Here is a 22,363-nt window from a genome sequence, read left to right as displayed (position 1 = left end):
TGCTGAAAATCTAGAAATTTGCCACATATTAGTAGGCCAAAATCAAAGGTAGCATATAGTACAAAATTACAGGCCTATATGTTCGTACATGCCTGTATAAGTAAGTATAAGCTCATATCACTTGAATGCAGAGAAGGCTGAAGGATGAGGTTGTAGTATGAAAAACAAGTAAGAGGAAGGTATAAAAAGCCAGTAGGTAAATTAATGTTAGACTATATCTTATGCATTCTATTTTTGTTGTTTTTCTTCTACAACCCTGCCCATAGTATTTAATTTATTTCTATTTACTAATATTTACACTGGATTTTTGAGATATAGATGAGGCAGCTTTTAAATATGACTCATTCTGACCTACAGATCACTGAAGTTCTCTGCAGACCAGATATACCTGTGATTAGAGGACCAGCACAAGACTCTTGCATCACTTCTGTCCCTGTTACCTGTGAGGGCAATTAGGAGGGCTTAAGTGGAAACTAAGTAGTTTAGAGATCTACAAAAGGCAAAAGTCACACTTTACAGACTGGAAATGAATGTTCATATGATCTTAGCCTTGCAGTGAAAAGAACTGCATTATATATTATTTTGGTAAACTGGGTTCAAAATATTACAATAATCCTGTCATTTTTACTTAGTGCAACACTAAAGGATAAATGCATGAAATAACTGCAGTTTATATATACCAGTATTCTAGGTTACAAAACTATTGGTAAAAGAACTTTTCTCACAACTTACATTAAAGCATTTAATTTACATTTCATAGTTTTGGTGAAGGGCTAATGAGGGTGTATTTTAACTTTATAGAACCCTGGTGAAATATTCATTCTATTGAGAGATGAAATAGCTGATGAGACTGTAGAAATTGAATTCATAACAGACAACAAACGAATCAGAATACAGCCAGACCAATGGAATGCGAAGGTCAGGTACATGAAAGCTCTAGGTAAGAGGAAAATTCTGTAGCTTTAAATAAATAGAAAACTGGTTGTGGATTCTCTTCACTTTTTAATGATAAGTAGTTTCACTTCCCATCAGAGACTATTATTATTTTGTAGGTGTTTCCTGTGTATATGTTTTGCATACCAAGTATTATTTTTGTATTAATATACAGACACAAATGCTTGTGATTTATAGGAAACTGGATTTCATTAGGTTGTTTTTATGTCGTAGAATGGCAGGTGGCAGTCTTCAAAATGTCATTGATTGTTAAAAGTCTTAATAATTTTTTTCTAGAAAATGCAGAGCTAATATCCTTTTCTTATTCCTGTATTAGGCTTAACACGATGTTTATGTGGTGCATTTGTTTCTTTTTTGATGATCATATGCCTATCTATAATTCTTAGTGATATCTAAAAACATTATTCTTTTTTGCTGGTTTATCATGTTTTACCCCATCTCTGTATATTTCACTCTCTGCTGGTTTCTATGTTTTTCCCAATCACTTTATCCATAGGTTTAGCAATTCTGTTTTCTTACTTTTCCTGGAGAATGATAAACAATAAAACAACATTTTACTTTTAACAGCTCCAGAATGCACAGGTAATGGCCACACCTACACCCAATTATTGGACTAGAGCTGCCAGCTAAAACATTGCCTTGCAAATTTTCAGCTAGGTATTCAGAGCTTGGTTTACCTCTCCATTGCATGATGTAAATACCCAAAGGGGATTATATAATATTTTAAAACTATTGCAGCATCACATCAGACAAGAGAAGGATAATCATTTAGACTATGGTTTTCCAACTTGACCGCCCAGAGTTCAGCTTAAGTATGCAGCCTGGTTTTTCATGTTGCATACTGGTAAATCCCATGATTCCCTTCTAGGCATATGGGATACGTGACAGTTTCTTCTCACTCCCAGTGGAGATGCACAAGCAGCTTCTTTTTGCTATAGGGTTCTCAGATCAGCTCCTGCAGGAGCTTTGATCTCTGCAATTAGTGACTTAATTCCTTTTACTATAAAGGAGACACTATTCCTTTCCCCTCTTACTGGAGACCATAGATGTTTTGATAATCTTATTAAAGTGCTACATGGACAACGTCTGGGATCATAATATGACAAAATTTTGAGACAAATAAGTAAGTATTGTTATGCCCATGTTACACATTGGGAACTGAAAGAAGGAAGTTAAATTATTTGCTCTGGGAAACATGGCCGATCAGCAAGAACAGCTCCCGGCTGCCTTCATTCTGTGAAATACATTCCTGACAATGAGGAATTTAAATGAGTTTGAAAGTTGCCTGATTTATTCAGATGCCTTGAAAGGTCTCCAATACTGTCACAGCCCAGTGATGGTGCAGATCAAGGATGTGCAGTTGCACCCACCACTGAACTGTGTAGTGCATACACAGTGAACTGTCTACCACTGAAAACTCTGGTTTTGGCCGCTCCCACACACCCTCTTTTCAAAACCCTTGATCCGCTCCTGCCTAATGAGGATGTGGGAAGTGTTCTGAACTACCATTTCTCAGCCAGAAGGGAATCTTGGTGAGGGTGGGATCTTTCAGGGTACCTGTGCTGTAAGTCCTGGTGACTCTCCTGGAGGACTCTTCTGCAAGTATCATTGGGTTAACGAGGAAGGTCAGTAGATACAAAACACGGAGCAAAATTGATAAGATCAGAATTTCTTCTCCCTCCCTACTTCCAAAAAAAAGCTAGCTTTGCACTTATTGAAGCTACTAAAAATGTGTGGCATCCTGCTGAAGCCTTATAGCCATAGTTTAATGTGGAAAAACCTAAAATGAGTGAAGTTCAGAAATGGCTGTTTTTATTACATGTCCAGCTGATTCCATTTTAAAAAAGGAAGTAGAATAGATTTGGGGTGGTTGTCATTTTAGTGAAGTAAGACACTTTTCTATTCATTTTATTTTCTTTGATTCTCTACTGCTGCTTTGTTTTTCATGTTTGTCCATTTTATTGTTGTTTTGTGGAGAGAGCTAGGATTTTAAGTAAACTGTGCTACTGCTGGTATGGTACAGCAGGATTCATGGCACAATGAATGCTACTCAGTTATAAATGTGCTCATTAAGAGGGCTCATGCTGCATGCATGCATGAAGCAAGTTGTACTTAAGTAACAGACCATACAAATGCCTCCTTCCTTAGCTTTCTCTAGGTAAACAACTGGGATGGAAGTAATTAAACTGTAATTTCCACAATCTAGTTGAAACCCAATTTTGAGAGGGTTGTCTACAATTAAGAAAAATGATGAATAGGAAATCTGTAACTTGAAATAAAAGACTGAAATTTTGCTTAATTTGTAGGCATAAGGAAGCTAATTACAGGTCATCAATCCATCAGAGAAAAGGTTGAAATCTAAAGCATAATGTTTTCAGCACTTTTCTAATTTGAAACTGTACATTGCTATATTGTATAAGATTTTTAGATGTGCATTTTCTTTTGTATCTTTATGTTAAATTGAAAGATGTGGATTAAAAATTATAGCATTGAGACATCTGTAAAATGCAAATCTTGATGGTGGCCTTCTCTCTGGGGGGTTTTTGTGGGGGGAAGGGGGTGTTATTTCTATGTTTCTTTACTTGCAGCCTGAGACCTGCGGTCTGAGATCATAACGTCTTTTGACCTACTATTTTTGTTTGTGTTTTTATCAGATTTTCCTGCTGGCCTTGTAAATGTAAATGTCTACTGTGAGGGAGTCATTAAGGCTGTGATGCAGATTGAATACTACACAGTAATAGGGGAGATTGAATGCATACTTAAGAAAGTGGCTGACCCGATAGCTTTTGCTTGTCAGGTAAGTTGACCTCTGTATTAAGTTACAAAAAACCCCCGCAAACATGCCAATATGCAATAAGTGAATTTACAGTATGCTATAAAGACTGCATGTTGATTGCATAATAATGAGCAATGGATCAATAAGCAACAGAGGAAAAGAAGTCAGTCTTTGAGAAGTCTAATGGTAACTAAATCAGACTAGTAAAACAAAGCGTCTCTATTTAGCTGCTATTATATTTATGCAGTAACATCAATATACATGATGCTTTACAGACCCAAAGAACTATGTCCTGGCTCATAGATGATAAAAATAATAATAAATAATAATTAAACAATTCCTGTCTGTTGCAAAAGTGTAACTGCTGAGTCTATTCCAGAAACAGGAGAAATACTCTTAAATCACAGTCTCTGGGAATTGGTGAGGGGATTTAAGAATAAGGTCTGGTCCCCAAAATATTATCCCTTCAGAAAATAGGATTTCTCTTGGGCTGGTATTGAAAAATTTAAGCTTAGTATATATGGAAAACTCCAGCTTGCCATTCATATACCATGCAGAGCATCCATGAGGCCTGCTAGTTGCCAAGCAGATCTTTGCACGTGTGTAGAATTCAGGATTTGAATCTGGGCTCTACTCAGCCCAACAGATGGCAATCTGAAGCCTCTGCAGTACCTGCTTTACTGACAACATGAATAAAACAATACAAAGAGGAAAGGACAGAAATTGAAAGATCATTTATCCAATAGTGGGTAGCCCGAGCACACTTGACATGATGTCTATATTGTAATTGCAAAGCAAGAACAAAAATAATAGTCTGTGTTTGTAGACATTCTCATTTTCCTGTGACAAAGTTACCTTATCTACCACCTAAGACATTACACTCATAACAAAAGGATTAATAAAAAATGATGTATTGAATTATTAGCATTCTATTAAGCACAGTGGTATGTTCTTTCCAAATACAATGTACTTTGTACCTAGAAAAAAGACTTGCTGTACAATGGAAATAAAGTATAGCTTAGAATGGAAGTGCATCACTTAAAATCGTTGTCATATCTATCATTCTTACAGCTGTATATTAAAGGGTATGTACAGTGAGCTTGATGTGGATTTGACATACAATTATATGTTTAAAAGAGAGGGTTTCATATTGATTTTTGAAAAGATAGCATCCCAGAAATACACTCAGGTCTCTTTATGTGAATTTGTTTTGTGCGAATCTGCTTATATGCGACGGCCTTATTTATACCAGAAATTTGCTCTGTGCAAGAAAAATCTGATCTTACGTGAAGTCAGCCAGCAATGAGCTTCCTGCAGACTGGCAGAGTTCCAGCCTGCAGGGAGCTGGGAGGAAGCGGAAGGAAAGTGGTGAGACAGGGTGCCATGTGCATGTACAGTACATGCAAGGTTTTTTTGGAATACAACCCTCACATAAAGAGAGACCTGAGTATACCATGTCTTTCTTAGACATCTGTAGGAGATTAGTTTCTATTATTTATTATTTTAACCTCCTCACTGATCCAACATGACTACAATTATGTTTGACATATCACATTTACAGGGTAGAGTAGATAAGCACTTTTATAGACTAACTAAATAAGACATATATAGAGCACAAGCCTTTGTGAACCCACGTTCACTTCATCAGATGCTGTGAAAGGATGTGCAGAAAGCAGAATATAAGAAGGAGAGAGAAATTAGAATGCAAAAAATGAGGTGGGGTAGGGCAGAGAGAGAGATGACAGGAAGAGTGCAGTGCTAGAAGAGAAAAGCAAATGAGCAGTAAATCCATAGGAACAAAGGGGATTGTCCCAGGGGCACAGGTCCAGGAAAGGGGGAAGCCTCGTTCAGAGGCAAATCCCAAGTAAAAAGAAAAGAAAACGACAACGTACCTGTTGTAGGGGCCGGGAAGAGCGAGAAAACTCACGGCGGGAAACCGCCTGTGTGGTTCATCAGCCGTGCATATATCCAGCTGGGACCAGGTGATGTCAAAAGGAGACGCCACCTGGTAGAAATAAAAACCGGCCCTGAAGGTACAGGGGTGATGCCGAGGAGCGGAGGAGACATGGGAGACCATGGGGTGGAGAGCATCCAGCGGCTGCAGCTGCCAGCAACGGCAGCATCAGCTTCAGTGGCGGAAGTGGCAGTGGCAGCAGCAGGAGTGGCAATGGCAGCAATCAGAGCCGCAAAGGAAGCCCGGCCGGGATCAGAAGCCCGACAGGGATCAGGAGAGCCAGCAGAGAGGCCGGCTGAGACTGAGGTGGCAGGAGCTGCGAGGAGTCCCCACGGTGGAAGGGACCGTTGGGGGACCAACAGGACCACCGAGGAGGGTGGCAGTGATCGCAGCGATAGCCAGTGTGGGAGCCCTTGTCAAAGGCAACGGGTGCCGTGGCTCCAAGGTGGAGGTGGATCCTGGAGAGAAGGGGAGAGGGACCCCGGCCGGGGTGAAGGTGTGGATCCCAACCCCGAGGGCACGTTAGCCTAGGGCATCAGGGGCATTAGAGGCCAGGAGGGTGTGGGATTCCCTCCCATGAGTGTTCCCCTCTTCTTTTTCCCTTTTTGTTGTGCTCCCCTGTCCATTGTGTTATTAGCTTCTTGATTTTGTTTCACGCCAGGCCACCTTAGGGTGAGGGGTTTGTGGTGAGGATGTTGATTGTATTCCCTTTAGGGTTTGTCTATTTTTCGTCCCCTAGTGAGAGCAGGTTAGTGGAGCCCTTAGCACCAGGCTGGTGTAGATTCATAGATTCATAAATTCATAGATGTTAGGGTCGGAAGGGACCTCAATAGATGATCGAGTCTGACCCCCTGCATAGGCAGCAAAGAGTGCTGGGTCTAGATGACCCCAGCTAGATGCTTATCTAACCTCCTCTTGAAGACCCCCAGGGTAGGGGAGAGCACCACCTCCCTTGGGAGCCTGTTCCAGACCTTGGCCACTCTAACTGTGAAGAAGTTCTTCCTAATGTCTAGTCTAAATCTGCTCTCTGCTAGTTTGTGGCCATTATTTCTTGTAACCCCTGGGGGCGCCTTGGTGAATAAATACTCACCAATTCCCTTCTGTGCCCCCGTGATGAACTTATAGGCAGCCACAAGGTCGCCTCTCAACCTTCTCTTGCGGAGGCTGAATATATCCAGTTTCTCTAGTCTCTCCTCGTAAGGCTTGGTCTGTAGGTCCTTAACCATTCGAGTGGCCCTTCTCTGGACCCTCTCCAGGTTATCCGCATCCCTCTTGAATTGCGGCGCTCAGAATTGCACGCAGTACTCCAACTGCGGTCTGACCAGTTTCTGATAGAGGGGAAGTATCACCTCCTTGGACCTATTTGTCATGCATCTGTTGATGCACGATAAAGTGCCATTGGCTTTTCTGATGGCTTCGTTACACTGCCGACTCATGTTCATCTTGGAGTCCACTAGGACTCCAAGATCCCTTTCCACTTCCGTGCCACCCAGCTGGTCATTTCCTAGGCTGTAGGTGTGCTGGACATTTTTCCTCCCTAGGTGCAGCACTTTGCATTTCTCCTTGTTGAACTGCATTCTGTTGTTTTCTGCCCACTTGTCCAACCTGTTCAGGTCTGCTTGCAGCTGTTCCCTGCCCTCCGGCGTGTCCACTTCTCCCCATAGCTTTGTGTCATCTGCAAACTTGGACAGAGTACATTTCACTCCCTCATCCAAGTCGCTGATGAAGACATTAAAGAGTATCGGTCCAAGGACCGAGCCCTGTGGGACCCCACTGCCCACACCCTTCCAGGTCGAAACCGACCCATCCACCACGACTCTCTGGGTGCAACCCTCTAGCCAATTCACCACCCACCGGACTGTGTAGTCATCCAAGTCACAGCCTCTTAACTTGTTCACCAGTATGGGGTGTATACGGGACTTTGTCCAACAGTGAGAACAGAACTGCGTGAGGACCCCGTAAAGGCCACCGGCTTCAGAAGTAGGCAGCAAGGCATCAAAGAAGACAAGCCCAAAGGCCGACAGCCACTGGACCCTCCTGGTCCAGCCAGGGCCTAGGGTATTCGTTGGCAGGAGGAGCCACAGGGACTGGGGAAGAGATCAGCAGCGGATAGCCACGAAAGGAGTTAGAGGCCTGCCTCGAAGGTTGGCGCATGGCCGGGGTATAAGGGAGGTTGGAGCCCCATGAACATCCGCCGAGATGCGTGACAGCTTTGGAGGCATCCTCAGAGGGGACCCCCTCCACTGAAGGAACATTCAGAGTCGTGGCAGGAGAGTTTGGGGGTCACCCTGAAGGCAACCGAGGTATCCTCCGGGGTCTGCACGAAGGTCCCTGGAGAGCAAGGTCAGTGGCTCGGGCGAAGGTGGCGCGAGAGCGTACCATCAAGAGGAGGCGGGCACAGGGATCACAAAAATTAATCCAGGTAGTAAGAATCCATAGTCCCATACTTACTGTATTTACTTGATTCTAGCTGAGGTTCTGTCCCCACATTTAACATGAGGAATGCCCCTTTTTTTAGTCATGTACAAGGGCCTTGCGGGGGCAGGGGGCTATTGTGGCTTGAGCTCCAGTCCCTATCTGGGTTTGGGGCCATAGCCACAGCTGATGCCTGCCCCTGCCCTCCACTGCATTTGCACACCATATCTCCATCCCATGCAGCTTCTGCTCCCCTGCCTGCCCTCTCCCTCCCCCTCTTGCTTCATGCTGGCAGTCCACGTTCTAGCTTGGGATATGGAGTATAGCACCAGTATGGCCCTATAGCAGTGAAGTGCAGCCTACACAGCTGCTATTGGGTCAGACTGAAGCCATTCTTCATGCCCCAGGCTAGAATGGGGACAGAGCTTGCCATGCAGAGCAAAGGGAAGGGGAAAAGTGGGGATCAGAGGCTGGGGGAGGAGGGAGTAAGGGGATCAGAAGCTGGGGTAGGAGGGGGAGCAGAGACTGAAGGTGAGGGTGGATGTGAGGGCAGAGGCTGCAGAGGGAGGGGGAGGGGAGAGAATAGGCTGCAAGGGGAAGGGAAGGGCAAGTAGAAGCTGGGGAAAGGGAGGAAGCAGAGTGGGGAGGGAGGCAGAGGCTTGGGGAGGTGGGCAGGAGGGGAACCAGGGGTGAAAGGGAAAGTGGGGGCTTGAGGCTGCAGGGAGGGGCAGGCAAGGGACTGAGGTGGCAGTGACAAGACACAAACAGGGGGTAAGTTGCTTGACCTCCCCATTCCACCTGCCCCCCCCCCCCAATTGCCTGCCTCCATGCAGCAGTTGAGGGGATGAATTAAGGTTGACGTCTCCCAATAATTCGATTTATACATGGAAAATTATAACAAATTTATAAATATTCCAAGTATAGAATAGAATTAGTTGGGGGTCATCTTAAATTCTGGGTCATATTAGATTTGAGTAAATACAGTAACGTTTCTTGTTCTGCAGTTTCCCATTCAACCGGTTTTTAAATTTTCCTTAAAATTTCTTTTGCCTGAGAACAGCAATCCTGAGGAGTGGTCAGGTAGGTTGAAGTGTTCTGTCACAGGCTTTTGTGTCTTTCTGCATCTGATGTGAAATTGGTGTTCATTCATTCTTGCATGTAGCAATCACCCTATCTGTCCGATGTAGACAGCAGAGGGGCATTGTAGGCAGGTGATGGCACATATGATGCTTGTCAAATTGCAGGTGAATGAACTTTGGATGATGTACTTGTTGTTATCAGGTCCAGTGGTCATTGAATCATAGAAAATTATGGTTGGAAGGGACCTCAAGAGGTCATGTAGTCCAACCCCCTACTCAAAGCAGGACCATCCCCAACTAGATCATTTCAGCCAGGGCCTTGTCAAGCTGGACCTTTAAAACCTCCAAGGAGATTCTACCACCTCTCCAGGTAATTTGTTCCAGTGCTTCACCTCCCTCCTAGTGAGACAGTTTGTCCTGATATCTAACCTAAACTTTTCTTGCTGCAACTTGGGACCGTTGCTCCTTTTTTTGTCACCTTCCACCACTAAGCACAGTCTAGTTCCATCCTCTTTGGAACCACCCTTCAGATAGTTGAAGGCTGCTATTAAATCCCCCCTCAGTCTTCTCTTCTCTAGACTGGACAAACCCAGTTCCCTCAACCTCTCAAAAGTCATGTGCCTCAGCCCACTAACCATTTGACGATTTGGTCTGTATTGCTATGGGGACACAACAGGCATTTGGATCCATTACAAGGCCTGGTGCCTTGGTGAGGATGCCAGTTGGTTAGTCTTTTGTTTGAGAGAAGCCATTTGAGGTTGGAGGGGCTGTCTGTAGGCCAGGATAGGTATGTCCCCAAACACTACCTTAAGATGATCATTGTTTACCAGGAGGGGTTGGAAGTCATTCATGATTTGTCTAAGGAGTTCGAGCTGGGTGCTCCAGGTGACAGTAAGTGTATCTACACAAGACACTAACTGCACAGTAGTCTAATGCTATTGTGCAGTAGTGTGCAGGGCAAAAACCATGCTAATATGCTATTGCACAGTAGTATTAGGCCACTGCACACTTAGCGTCAGTAAAAGCCATTTGCTGGTCCTATTGTGCAGTAGTGCCAGTTACTGCGTATTGATTTAGTACTTGGTTATACAAGTAGTAAATGCATAGTAACTACAGTGCATTAATGAATGTGTAGATGCACCCAGCCAGATGGATTCTCTTGTCCTTGTTCTTGTCCCAGGGCTGGTACTGTAGCAGGTCAGAGTAAGGTCTGAATCTGGCTTTCTTCATCTGAGTGACTACAGTGTTGCAGGAATCCCTGCTCCAGATCCTTAAGGTGTTCATCCCAGTTGGTGGGGTTAGAGCAGATGTAGTTGTAACACAGAGTTTGGCTGTAGATGATGGATCTAATGGTGTTCTCAATATAAAAGCAGGTGGCATGAAGATAGTTGTGGTTGTTGGTAGGTTTCTGATACAATGTGGTGGCTATGTGACCACTGCAAACCTTCACTGCAGTGTCAAGGAAATGAATCTGCTGCGTGGAATATTTCAGAGTTAAAATAGTGAAATTTCTCTAGAGATTCCTTTCCATGTGTCCATATTATGAAGACGTCATCAATATACTTGAGGTATACAAGGGGGATGACAGGGCAGCTGTGAAGGAAGTGAACTTCAAGTTCTGTCATAAATATAGTTTCATAGTGCTTAGGGTCAGAAGGGACATAAAGAGATCATCAGGTCCATTCCAGAGCTGGGCAGCCCTAACTGTAAAGTAATATCTCCTGATGTCCAGCCTGAACTTTGTCTCTAACAATTTGTGGCCATTATTCCTAGTAACCCCCAGTGGTGCCCAGGGGAACAGAGCCTCCCCCCACTGGTGAGTTTGTAAACGGCCAACAGATCCCCTTTCAGCCTTCTCTTGTGGAGGCTGAATAGATTCAGGCCCTTTAGCCTCTCTTCATAGGGCCTGGCCTGCTGCCCCCTGACCATGTGAGTGGCCCTCTTCTGGACCCTCTCAATGCTAGCCACATCCCTCTTGAAGTGCGGAGCCTAGAACTGGACTCAGTACTCCAACTGTGGCCTGACCAATGCTGAATAGAGGGGAAGGATCACTTTCCTGGACCTGCTTGCGATGCATCTGTAGATGCACAACAAGGTGTGGTTAGCCTTACTGACTGTTTCCTTGCATTTGTGGCTCATGTTCATCCTGGAGTCAACCATAATTCCAAGATCCCATTCTGCTACTCTTTTGACAAGAGGGGTGCTCCCCAGCCTATATGTTGGCATACTAGGGAACCATAATGTGTGCCCATGGCAATGCCATTTGTTTGTAGGTATAGGGAGTCCCCAAACCTGAAATAGTTGCTTGCAAGGACAAAGTGGGAGAACTGAAAAGAAGCAGAAGCAATTTTCTTGTTCTTTATGGCTTGTAATCCATCCTTATTAGGAATGTTGGTGCATAGAGACATGAGATTCATGACAGCTAATATGTCATTTTCTGGAAGCTTGTCAATGGAGCCCAGTTTCTGTAAGAAATCTGTGGTGTCTTTCAAATAGCTGGCAGTTCCAGTGGCATAAGGGAATAGGATAGGGTCAGCATATCCAGAAACTTCCTCCATGATGGTGTAAATACCAAAGACAGTGGGGCATCCTGAGTTGCCAGGTTTATGACTCTTGGGTAATAAACAAAGGTTGCCTGGCCTACATTCCCAGGAAATGGAAACGGTAGTGTTTTCCTGCATTTCCACAGGCAGCTTCTTTAAGAGTTTATCTGGTTCCTCCTGATATTGTGCTATGGGGTGTTCTGTCAGGAGCTGGTAAAATTCTGTATTGGAAAGTTGTCTCTTGGCTTCCTGTATATACTCTGTTTTGTCCATGACAGCAGTGGCACGCCCCTTATCAGCATGTTGTATGATAATGTCCTGGTTGTTTTTAAAGCTGAGCATGGCTCTCGCTTGCACAAGATTAAGACTATATCATTAAAGGTTGGGGAGGGGAGGTTTGGAAATCTCAGAGTGGGCATGGAGGCAGAAACAGTTTATATACAGATCCAGATTGGGACTCTGGCAAATACAAAACAAACTACAAAATGATTCCTTGCAGAACAGTACATGCACCAGGAAATACCTGGTATTCATAGTGTTGTGAATGACCACTTTTTTTTAAAATGAGCTCTTAACCTTTATTCACCTGAATAATAAGCGGGGCTATAAATTTGTAGCCACTGCATATTGTCTCTGAATTTTGTTTGCTCAGGGTTAGTGTTGGAAACATAAAGATTATTGCCAGGAGATTTTCCCTAATCAATTACGTGGTATTATCCACACATGATATCAAGACTGTCCTGTGGTAAAAGTGATAATGCAAAATCTGTTTTTTGTTATCATTGTTTTAATGATGCACAATGGACTGTAAAGCAATGTAACTGCACTAGATAAATACCTGAACTACTTACCTCAGTCTTTCAAGTTCCTTTAACCTCTTATGTAGCAATGATTGAATGGTAGCAGAATAGGTTATAAAGGTGCAATTTAGAGAACATGATCTACACTAGTCTTATAAATATATTCACATAAATAAAGCCAAAACAACTCAAATTCCCATCAAGTAGCAACAGTATTAGTAACTTTTATTTAACCAGGATAATTAAAACCTTGGAGACTAGCATCGTATTTACAAAGGCATCCTGGGGCAATAGCAGGTTATCTATGCAGAGAAACAATAAAACACAATAGCAAATAAAATGTAAAAAAAAGTACAAAAGCTTACAGCAATTATTGATCAAAGCAACAACATTGTGTGAGTTAAAGAAAAGTTAAAGTTTCTCATGAATGTTTCCAATTTGAGGAGTAGCTCCTACTAAATCTCTTAATGGAAGTAAATTAGTCCACTTATATTGTGTTTGGGCAGTACAATTTTATGGAACAGTATCCTCTCTTGCTGACCTTTCACATTATTATTGGATGACAGAGATTTTTAAGTCACTGCCCACTAAACATAGGATTCAAGTTAATGACTGATGGACAAATCACGATTTATATCTAGGTCTCCAGAGGTGAGAAGCTACTACAGTGCTGCACCATTCCACACATTTCATTTACCTCTTTTGATTGGGATCACAAGCCAGAGGTTTAAAATTGGATCTGGTAAACATTTTAATTTTTTTTTTTAAGTTTTAAGATCTTTTTTTAGAAATTAAAACATATAATGAAAAAATGGTAATCTTGCAAGGTGGTTTTCTATTGGGCAAAAATACGAAACCCATTTCCATATTTTTAAGAATTTATGGAAACATAAAAATGACATTGATAGCATATAGGGTAAAAAACTGCAAGAGGAGAAAACAGAAATGTTAATAAGGGGATCCATTTTGAACACTTTAAAACAAACAAAAAAAACCTTTGAAAATTTGAACACATATATAAAAATAGGTTTTCATTCTTGGGTATCCCCAGTAGCTTTAGGCTGTGGCATGGTAGTGAGTGCTGAAAAGTCCTGGTATCAAAGCACACAGGTGGCATCATATGCTAAGGATATACTCATTAATTTTGTGTTCTCTCACTTCCATACAATACTGCATCAGAGAAACTTTCCAGGGGAACACATCTTGTTATACTGATTCCTGATGTAGAGACATGATCATATGGTTGTTGTGCTTCATAATTAAAGTTCTGTTTATATTTCTTTGTATATTTTTTATTTATTTATAATTTCAACGTTTTTTGAAAGTATACGCCGTATTGATTTTTTCCCTTATTAATTTGTACCACATACAAATATTGATCTAATTATTTAGATACTAGGTTGGGTTGTCTGTCTGTCCCTGAACATACAAAAATCAGCTCCTGCTTTTTCTATAGAAGGTGATATGAAATAATTATATGACATATTTAGTGACATTCTCTATGTGATGACTTTTATAGTACCACCTGTACTCCATCCACTAATCTATATAATTTAAGATTAATTTTCAATTTGACTCCTTAAATAACTTAAGGAGCTGCCATTTTAAAATATCTTCTTTTCTTCCTACCATGGAATCTGCCTTGGAAATTCCAAAGACCATTATGGATAATAGGTAAATTTTTCAGTAGCATCATGATTTATGTACTCAAATTCCATTTGTCAAAAGTGACTTAGGCAATCAGGAGCCAATGATAGAAAGTACATAGAAGCTGTTCAAGCATGGTTGATCTGAATAAAAATATGACCTTTGTAATGCTGCAAAAGGCTCTGAAAAAGATGCCTACTTAATAAGTAAGTACTGATTGGAGAAATGAAGCATCCAATCCTGTTCATACATATTACTAATAGTCTTTGATTCAAGAAAATACCTAAGTGCACACTTAGCTTTAAGTATGTACTTAATTCCTTTTGACTTCAACAAGACCTAGCTTGTGAATCAAGTACCTGCTTAACAATTGCTTTCTTGAGATTCTGAGGAGGGGGAGCACTCCTAACCAGAAACTCCATGCTCCTAGCTGAGCTTCTGCTGGTGCATATGCTCTGCCTGCCCAGGTTATTCCTCTAAAAGCAGCAGTAGCTGGGACTTGTTTGGAGATCCTGACATGGGAATGGGGAGTAATTCTGGTGCCCCTCCTGACTTGGTACCCAGGGTGGATGACCCTCTCACCCAAACAGCGTATGTCAGGAGGCTCCAAACAAAGGGAGGTAAAAAACAAGCTATTCAAAGTTAAATTGGCAGCAGACAGAGGATGTACTATAAAAGCCCTTGCTCTGAATCTTTGCCATTGGAAGATAACCTTTTCTGTGACTAGGTGGGTCCAGCTGGCTTTGGAACTGTATTTTATTTCTAGTATAGCACAAACTATAGTGCTAGCAGTCCTATAATCAGTAGTATTTGCAGATTGTATTCTGGTTAAAGCAGTGTATTTAGATATGATGGGGTGTTTTTTTTTTAACTTATTTCTAAAAATAGAAGTTACCTGATAGTGCAAATTAGTACTTTTTATGGGTGAGCAGATTCTACGTTTCTAGAATTTAGTGGGACTTGAATGTCCCATTGCCTGTCTTGCTATCTGGTTTGGTTTTGTTTTTCTGCCACATTCTGGTTTTGTCTTACATCTCTGATTGTTATTAAAATAGTTAACCGGTATGAAGATGCAGCTGAATTTGCCAAGTAATTCAAATGGGGAAGTAGCCTGGAAATTAAAAATATCTTTATGTTTAGATAATTAAATTGCTTTTATTCAGTATTGTATATAGGCTTTCCAATCTGAAACAGAAATCTATTTAATTTTATAAAAATAAATAACAGAAGATGACTACACTACCTTGCTATCATAATAAAGTGTGGTGGTCTCTCTGACCAATTTGCTGTGTATTAGGGGAAGCTGTAGTAACCTGTTGGTATTTTGGGCCATGGACAAGTATTCATTTCTAGTGTTAAGAATGTCTCTGAAATTGTTACCTCTAGGAAAATTGGTCAGGAGTTAGAGTATACAGGTGTTTAGGACTCCTGCCTGGAGAGCTAAACAAGCAAGCTCTTTAGCCAGGGGACTCTACAGAGCTGCTTCTGCTTCTTGGGTCACCCTGCCCTTAGGTGAGCCCATTAATAGCCTGCATTCTTCTCTATTGGGGAAGGGAGCAGGCTGTCAAGTGACAGTAGTCACTTGACAATGCTCCTGCTTGTTATGAACCACAATGACCAGGAGGCTGGAACTGTCTGTTTCCCATTTCTGCCATTGGAGAATAGCTCCCTCCCTGTGCACTCCTCTGGTTCAACCTGGAGGAGTCTACAGGGCAGAAGGCTGCTGTGTCCATGGCAGGAACCCTTCTGGGGCTCAGGGAAGGTTCCTGTGGCAGGAAAATTCCCCCCATTCCCTGTACTCATCCAGGGCAGGATGCCACTGTGCCCATGGTGGGAACCCTCAGGTGATTGGTAGGATGATTGGGAGAAGCATTTTCCCAGGGCTGGAACCCTCCTGGGGCTCTGGCAGGGCTCCAGCCCTTGGTGCACTTACCTCCTTGCTGTGTACTGCAGAGTTCCAGGAGGTTTTCTGCCAAGGAAGAATGCCCCCCTACCTCTTCCCTCCCCTCATGCCCCCTCTCCAGCCAAAGCCCTTTAAGGAACAGTTTGGATTTTACAGACATGGGCATCTGGGTGCAGTATAGAATCCTTATCTGGGGTTGGACTATATAAGTAAACTGCAAAAGAGGAGGCACTGTAGATGGTGGGTGGGTGTTTGGAGCTGGATTTATTTGGATGTAGTGGGGTGTCCCTCTGTTAGCCTGGCCCAGGAGCCAACAATCTCATAAAAGCTAAGCCACACTTAGGTCCCATTTCCCATCTGTTTATTTTTATATACAGAAAACTTATCCCCATGGTAAACAAAGCATACAATAACATAACACATGTACAAATAACAAACAAAAGTAAAGGTCAGGTCTTTCCTCAGACCTAGAGAGAGGCCACCTAAGCTCTGTGCTTTCCCCCCTCAGCATACCAGCCTCCTTTCTCCCTCTTCCTGTCTCCCAGCTACCCTCCTTGGGAGCTTTTAACTTCCTCTGGGGCTAGCCAGTCATCCCTGTCAGCTGGCCCAGGGCTCCTAGGTTGACAGACTGTACCCTCCTAAGCCCCTGCAGCTGGGCTCTAGCCCCTGAGCCATGCATCCTGTTACAGTGGGTATACCAGGCTTCTCTGACTCCAGATATTAGCCTTACTTGGAACCTAGAGATTCTGTTTTTCTGACTTGTCAGTTTGTTGGTTATTGACTTTGTTAAGCAGTTTCTCCCCCAACCTGTGGCTGAAAGAAAGAAATGTGCCTGACTCCTAGAGTATTGAAAGAACTAGGGCTTGCATCTTCAAAGGGATTTAGGCAAAGGGACAAGGTGGCCTGTCCTATTAAGAGGTGGTAGCCAGCTTTGGGGAAGCTGCTAATAAGAGACTGACTTACTGGAAGCTTAAGAAACCCTGGAGAGGAGAGCAGGGACAGATTGTGAAGAAGCAGTGTGAAGAGTAGGAGACAACAAGCTGTGGGCTGAACCTCTTGTTGCATGGGGCAGGGCAGGATACTGTGCTGGGAGCCAGAGCCAAAGGGATTCCCTTCTCAATGTCCAGGATAGGACAGCAGGATTTTGTTACTTGTTTTGTTTGTTTAAAGGACTGTTTTATCTTCAGGGACTGGCTGACAGCTATCCAGGGAAGCAAGGCTTCCCTGAATTGTTTTTGTAATTTTGCTTACGTAGAATAAGATGCTACATTCCTCCCAAATAAGGGTGTGTTGCTAAGGAATATACAAAGGAATATCATGAAAACATAGGGACAAAAATAAGAAAAGCAAAGACCAAAGTAAGTTACAACTGGCAAGAAATGTTAGAGACAAGAAGGAGTTCTACAAATGTGATGAAAAGAAAAGAAAAAAAAAGGAAAAAATTGTGTGTCTGCTGCTCAGTGCAGGAACTGAACTATTAAAAAAGAAGTATAGTTGCTCGTCACTTATCTTACTTCAGTCTTCACAACAACAGCAAAAAGATGTGACTGGAGAGTTAGCAAAATTAATTTGAAAAAAAAAGAAGAAAGGCTACAGATCTTGATAAGGAAAGAGCACATGCAAGGGCTTTTGACAAATGTAAATGAATTTATGTTATCATGTCCTGATGAAATTCACTCCCAGGTGGTAAAGCAACCAGCTGAAGAAATCTCAGATTTCTGATGGCCAGTAGTGTAAATTGGGGTGGGAGAGCAGGGGTACCTGTCCCAGATACCAACATAGTAGGGATGCCAGCATTACACCCTCACACCACAGAATCCATGCCCTAGCAGCAGCAACAGCCCCACAGTGTTGCTCTTGCAAATGCATGGTTAGATTATGCTGTGGTTGCTGTAGCAGCAGCAACAGCTGGGAACTCTTTTTGAGTCCCCAGCATAGGTAAGATTCCCACGCACCTCTCCCCCACAACACGCTCTTGGAATTTCTTCCCCCTGGCTCTCACTGGCACCTCCATACTCTCCCCCAGGTTTTGCCCAGGGTGCAAACCCTGCTCCTTACACCTCTGCTGCTGGCAATACTATTTGTATGTTTTTGGATAACAGGCATGGTCCCAAAGGCACGGAGAAGATCCAACATAGCACCCTTTTTTAAAAAGGGAGAAAATAGGTTGTGGGGAACTATAGATCAGTCAGCTTGACTTCAATGCCCAGGAAGTTACTAGAGCAAATAATAAAATAGTCAATTTGTAATAATTGAAAAATAAAGGTCATTCTCCAGATCACTAGCAGCCAACATGAACTTATAAGAATTAATCATGTCAAACAAACTTGATTTCCTTCTTTGGTAGGGTAACCAGATGAAGGGAATGTGGTAGACATTCGTAGAGCTTTCAACATGGTCTTAAATTACATTCTCATAAGCACGCTGTAGGAATGTAGGCTAGGTAGAATTTCTGTTAGGTGGATATGATATGTAATTGGTTGAATAACAGCAAGAGATCACTTTTGGATGTTCTACAAAGGTCTTTTCTGGGTCCAGTGCTAGAAGGTATGCTGGATCAAAAACTCAGCATAAATGAATTTGTCATAATATAAGCAAATCCAATTTGGGGTTGCATTAATAAAAGCATTCTAAGCAGTATTCATGAGATGCTAGTACCACTCTACTCAGTGCTGGTTAGGGTTCAAATAGAGAATTATATCTAAGATTAAATGCTATAATTTTGAGAGGGATGTAAAGAAACTAAAAAGGTCTGAGGTCAGCAAAAAAGATGTGATTTGGGAACCAAGCTGTATAAGGAAATGATGAAAGAATAAAGTATGGTTAGCCTGGAGGAAAATAGGTTAAGGAGGGACTTGATAGCAATTTTCAAACATTTGAAAGGTATCATAAAGAAGATGGAGGAAAAATATTTTCCCTTATTATGGAGGGCAGAACATGTGGCAGTTGATTTAAGCAGCAGTACAGAAGATCTAGATCAAATCTCAGGAAAAAACTACCAAACTGTAAGAGCAGTAGGACAGTGGAACTATCTACTAGGGAAGTTGTGGAATCTCCTTAATTGGAGGTTTTCAAGAAGAGACTGTATAGGCATCTCTCTGGGTTGCTTGAAGGAACAGTGAATCTGTGCAGTTGTTGGATCATCTGATGCTTGTGGTCCACCTTTAATTCTTTGAATTAGGCACTTGGTTTTGGATCTGGCCTTAGGAGCATTATCGGCTAGGTTAGCTTGAAGATTTTGTGGTTTTGTTTTTGTTTTTTTTCTTTGGTTTCTTTGTTTTGGGTTTTTTCCCTGTGTTTTGTTTTCTAATTTTTAGGGGGGGTCTTCAGGTTTTTGTAGTATTTCTGGCATTCCCCCTTCTTGGATCTCATACAGTCACTCTCCAGTTTTTTATGTCATAAGTTCCATAATGTACTGCATGTGCTTGTTAGGGCTGCATAATAAAAGTGACAGGCCTATTCTTAGAAGAATAGTGGTAGTTGGAGAGCACAAAAGGAACCTTTATGAAATTTGGCATGGCTCACTCTAAGGCATGCTATAATTATTTTGTGCTCAGGCTTGTGCAAGGACTATTGTCTGGCCCCTAAAGGCTAGTGAAAAAATACTGCCCCAGATATTTATCATGTGCAGCATTTTCTCGTATTTTTGTGCGTTACTTTTTTAAATCAGAAAATTTGGGGGTGGTTTTAATCAGAGAAAACCAAGATCCCTGCTTATCATGTTGCCATGTCAACCCCTCCATTTTGCTGGTTATATTAGCTTAGCAACCTGGTTATCCATTTCTGCCCTTGCCCTTACTTCTTATCATTCCTTACTCATGGAAAACCTTTCCTCAGTTAATATGCATGGCTTTGTGTGTCCCTTGTGTATTCAGATTCCTCCTGTCTCACTGCTGTGGTCAAACTTGCAAGAAATTTACTAGGTAACAATGGTGATATTGACAAGCAATAGGAATACTTTGTAGGCCAAATTTTTGGTCTGTTTTTGTTTCGCACCCTACTCTAGAGGAATGTGTAGATGGTAAGAAACTGCTGAAAAAGACTTCATGTTAGCAGCTTGAAGCTGGTCCCTCACTACTCTAGCAAGATGCAGCAATAATGAGCTAGAAGTCACTGGGCGTGTCTCCCTGAAATGTTTTCTGTGCAGTTGACTAATTAACTGTGCAGTAAATGTCTCAGCATCTGCACATGTCCCTCTAGTAGAGGTTTTCATGCACAGCGGCGCACGTGTAGACACTGTTCCAGCTGCCTGGGGCACAGGGTGCTTCAATGTGGGCCTAGCCTACAGGCAGCCCCCACACTGAAGCACCCTCATGCCCCAGCCAGCCACTCCGCACCATGTGGAGCCCAGTCGAAGCAGCCCTTGGTCTCACTGGTTCAATCAGGCTCCTCATGCTACAGAGCTGGGGCATGAGGGTGCTTCAGCATGAGGTCTGCCTGCTGGCTATCCCTGTGCTGAAGCACCATGGGTGACTCAGTCACACACTCTGCAGCACATCAGAACAACCCTAAGCTGGCAGGCTGAGGCATGTGTGTGCCTCAGCCCAGGCTGCTCCAACAGGGCTCCAGCCTGAGCTGATCTAACAGGGCTCCATGTACTGCACATGAATAAACTGTGAAGCAGTAAGTTTTGGAGTTTGTTCATGCACATTAATCATACATGTAAACACACTCACAGTGGGGAAAACAGTTGCTATCCAAATTTGATTAAAAAATATCAAGTGACAGAATGAGGTCTCCTCACCTTGGCCCTTTTATTTATAAATTGCACTTTTTCCCACTTACTCTGTCTGCTGGCTCATCTCTTAGATGGTAAAGTCTTCAGGGCCGAGACAAGTTTTCTTGCGCATCTGTAGAGTGCCTAGAATATAACAGGTGCTTCTGTAATAAAAATATAATCATGCTATATATTAGTGGCCTGTCTAATATGTTGTGCTTCAGTGTAGCATACACAATAACCAGGTGAAGAAAGCTAATTTGAACAGGAACGTTTCATAAAATACAGGGTTAACTAATTCTACTTCTTTATATAGAAAAAAGAACTCCATATGCATGGTGCTAAGAGTCCACACTAAAGCTATATGAATATAACTATGCTTTTTCTGCAAAATTTTCATCTGAGGCAAAAATTCGTCCTTTATTTTGTTTATAAAGAAAAATCAGAAACCAACAGTAGTAGATCTAGGAATAGGGCAGAGCCCCACTTTGACTCTGCCATGCATGTACAGTGAGCTCTGAGTTTATTGTGTGGTCAGCATAAGCTTCTGCCAGAACTCTGCATGAGCAGTGACCTCTGAGCTCACCAACTGATCAGGGTGGAATCTGGCCAGAGCCCCTGCTTTCACATGGCTCTGGAGCCCAAGAGGTGAACATAGGACTGCTGTTTTCCCTTCTACTCCCACCCCATCCCTGCTGAATTCATCAACAGAGAAAAGGGGGGTGAGCATCAATGGCAGCACTCATTTCACAGGCTCTGGGCAGACCCATCCCCAAGGGCTTACTTGCCACCACATGCCCTCTGGATCCGCTCTTGGAAATGAAATAATTTTAAGTACAGTTTTGGGGGATTTGGCAAAAAATAAATAAAATTGTGCTTTGAAAACAAAAATTCTGAAAAGCAGTATTTAAATATGGGTTTCCATATGATCCCCCCCCCCAAATAAAACAAAAACAAACAAACAAAAAAACTGGTGAGTGTGTGCACTCAGGGTCCTTCCAACCTGCCCATTCTGCCTAATTGCTGATGTGGTGTGCATAATGTGGGAAAGCATTCACAAAGCTTGATTCCAGCAGTGCTCCTAGGCTTAGCAGGAAGGTGGTAGAGTGCCTTTGAGTTATAGGACTAGTGGTGTCGATGCCCATTCAGGCTAGTATGCTGCATTGTGGATATGGCAGCTTAAATTGCATCAAACTGAGAGAGGCTAATGCAGTCAGACTACTGCTACTTAAATCAGTCTGCATCTGCCAAGTGTTGTTTTTCAGCTCTTGAGACCTTAACTCGAGAGCTAACTTAAGTGGAGTAATTCATGCTAACTGTTGCAGCGAAGTAAGGGGGGCTTCCACAGCTGTTGAACACTTAAAGAGCACCTATGCATGTACTCGGGAGTGGGGCCTTCAATAAGCTTTAGTTAAAGTGACCGTTGCCATTTTGAAATGTGGGGATGCTGAATACATGAGATGCTGCAGCATGGTGGAGCTTTCTGGTTAGAATTCTCCAGCTGACACGTTCTACTCAGAACGTGTCAGTGCACGTGTAAAAGTGCCCTCAGTGCAGTCACTTGTGCCACTCTTC

General features: G+C 42.6%; 1 protein-coding gene across 1 annotated transcript in view; it reads left to right on the top strand.

Moving 5' to 3' along the window:
- The window catches only part of BANK1 (B cell scaffold protein with ankyrin repeats 1), a gene marked incomplete at its 3' end in the record, with an annotated part of 287,684 nt that overhangs the window by 60,390 nt on the left and 204,931 nt on the right, over nucleotides 1–22,363 (top strand). Inside the window, exons 5-6 of the mRNA XM_025204276.1 lie at nucleotides 802–940; nucleotides 3,609–3,751. Of these exons, the coding sequence (XP_025060061.1) occupies nucleotides 802–940; nucleotides 3,609–3,751 (282 nt within the window). The remainder of the gene's footprint in view (nucleotides 1–801; nucleotides 941–3,608; nucleotides 3,752–22,363) is intronic.

This window comes from Alligator sinensis, unplaced genomic scaffold (genome assembly GCF_000455745.1).
Source record: "Alligator sinensis unplaced genomic scaffold, ASM45574v1 scaffold353_1, whole genome shotgun sequence".
Taxonomy (NCBI): domain Eukaryota; kingdom Metazoa; phylum Chordata; order Crocodylia; family Alligatoridae; genus Alligator; species Alligator sinensis.
Note: the sequence above shows the minus strand (reverse complement) of the source record. Positions and strands in the feature narration are given on the sequence as shown.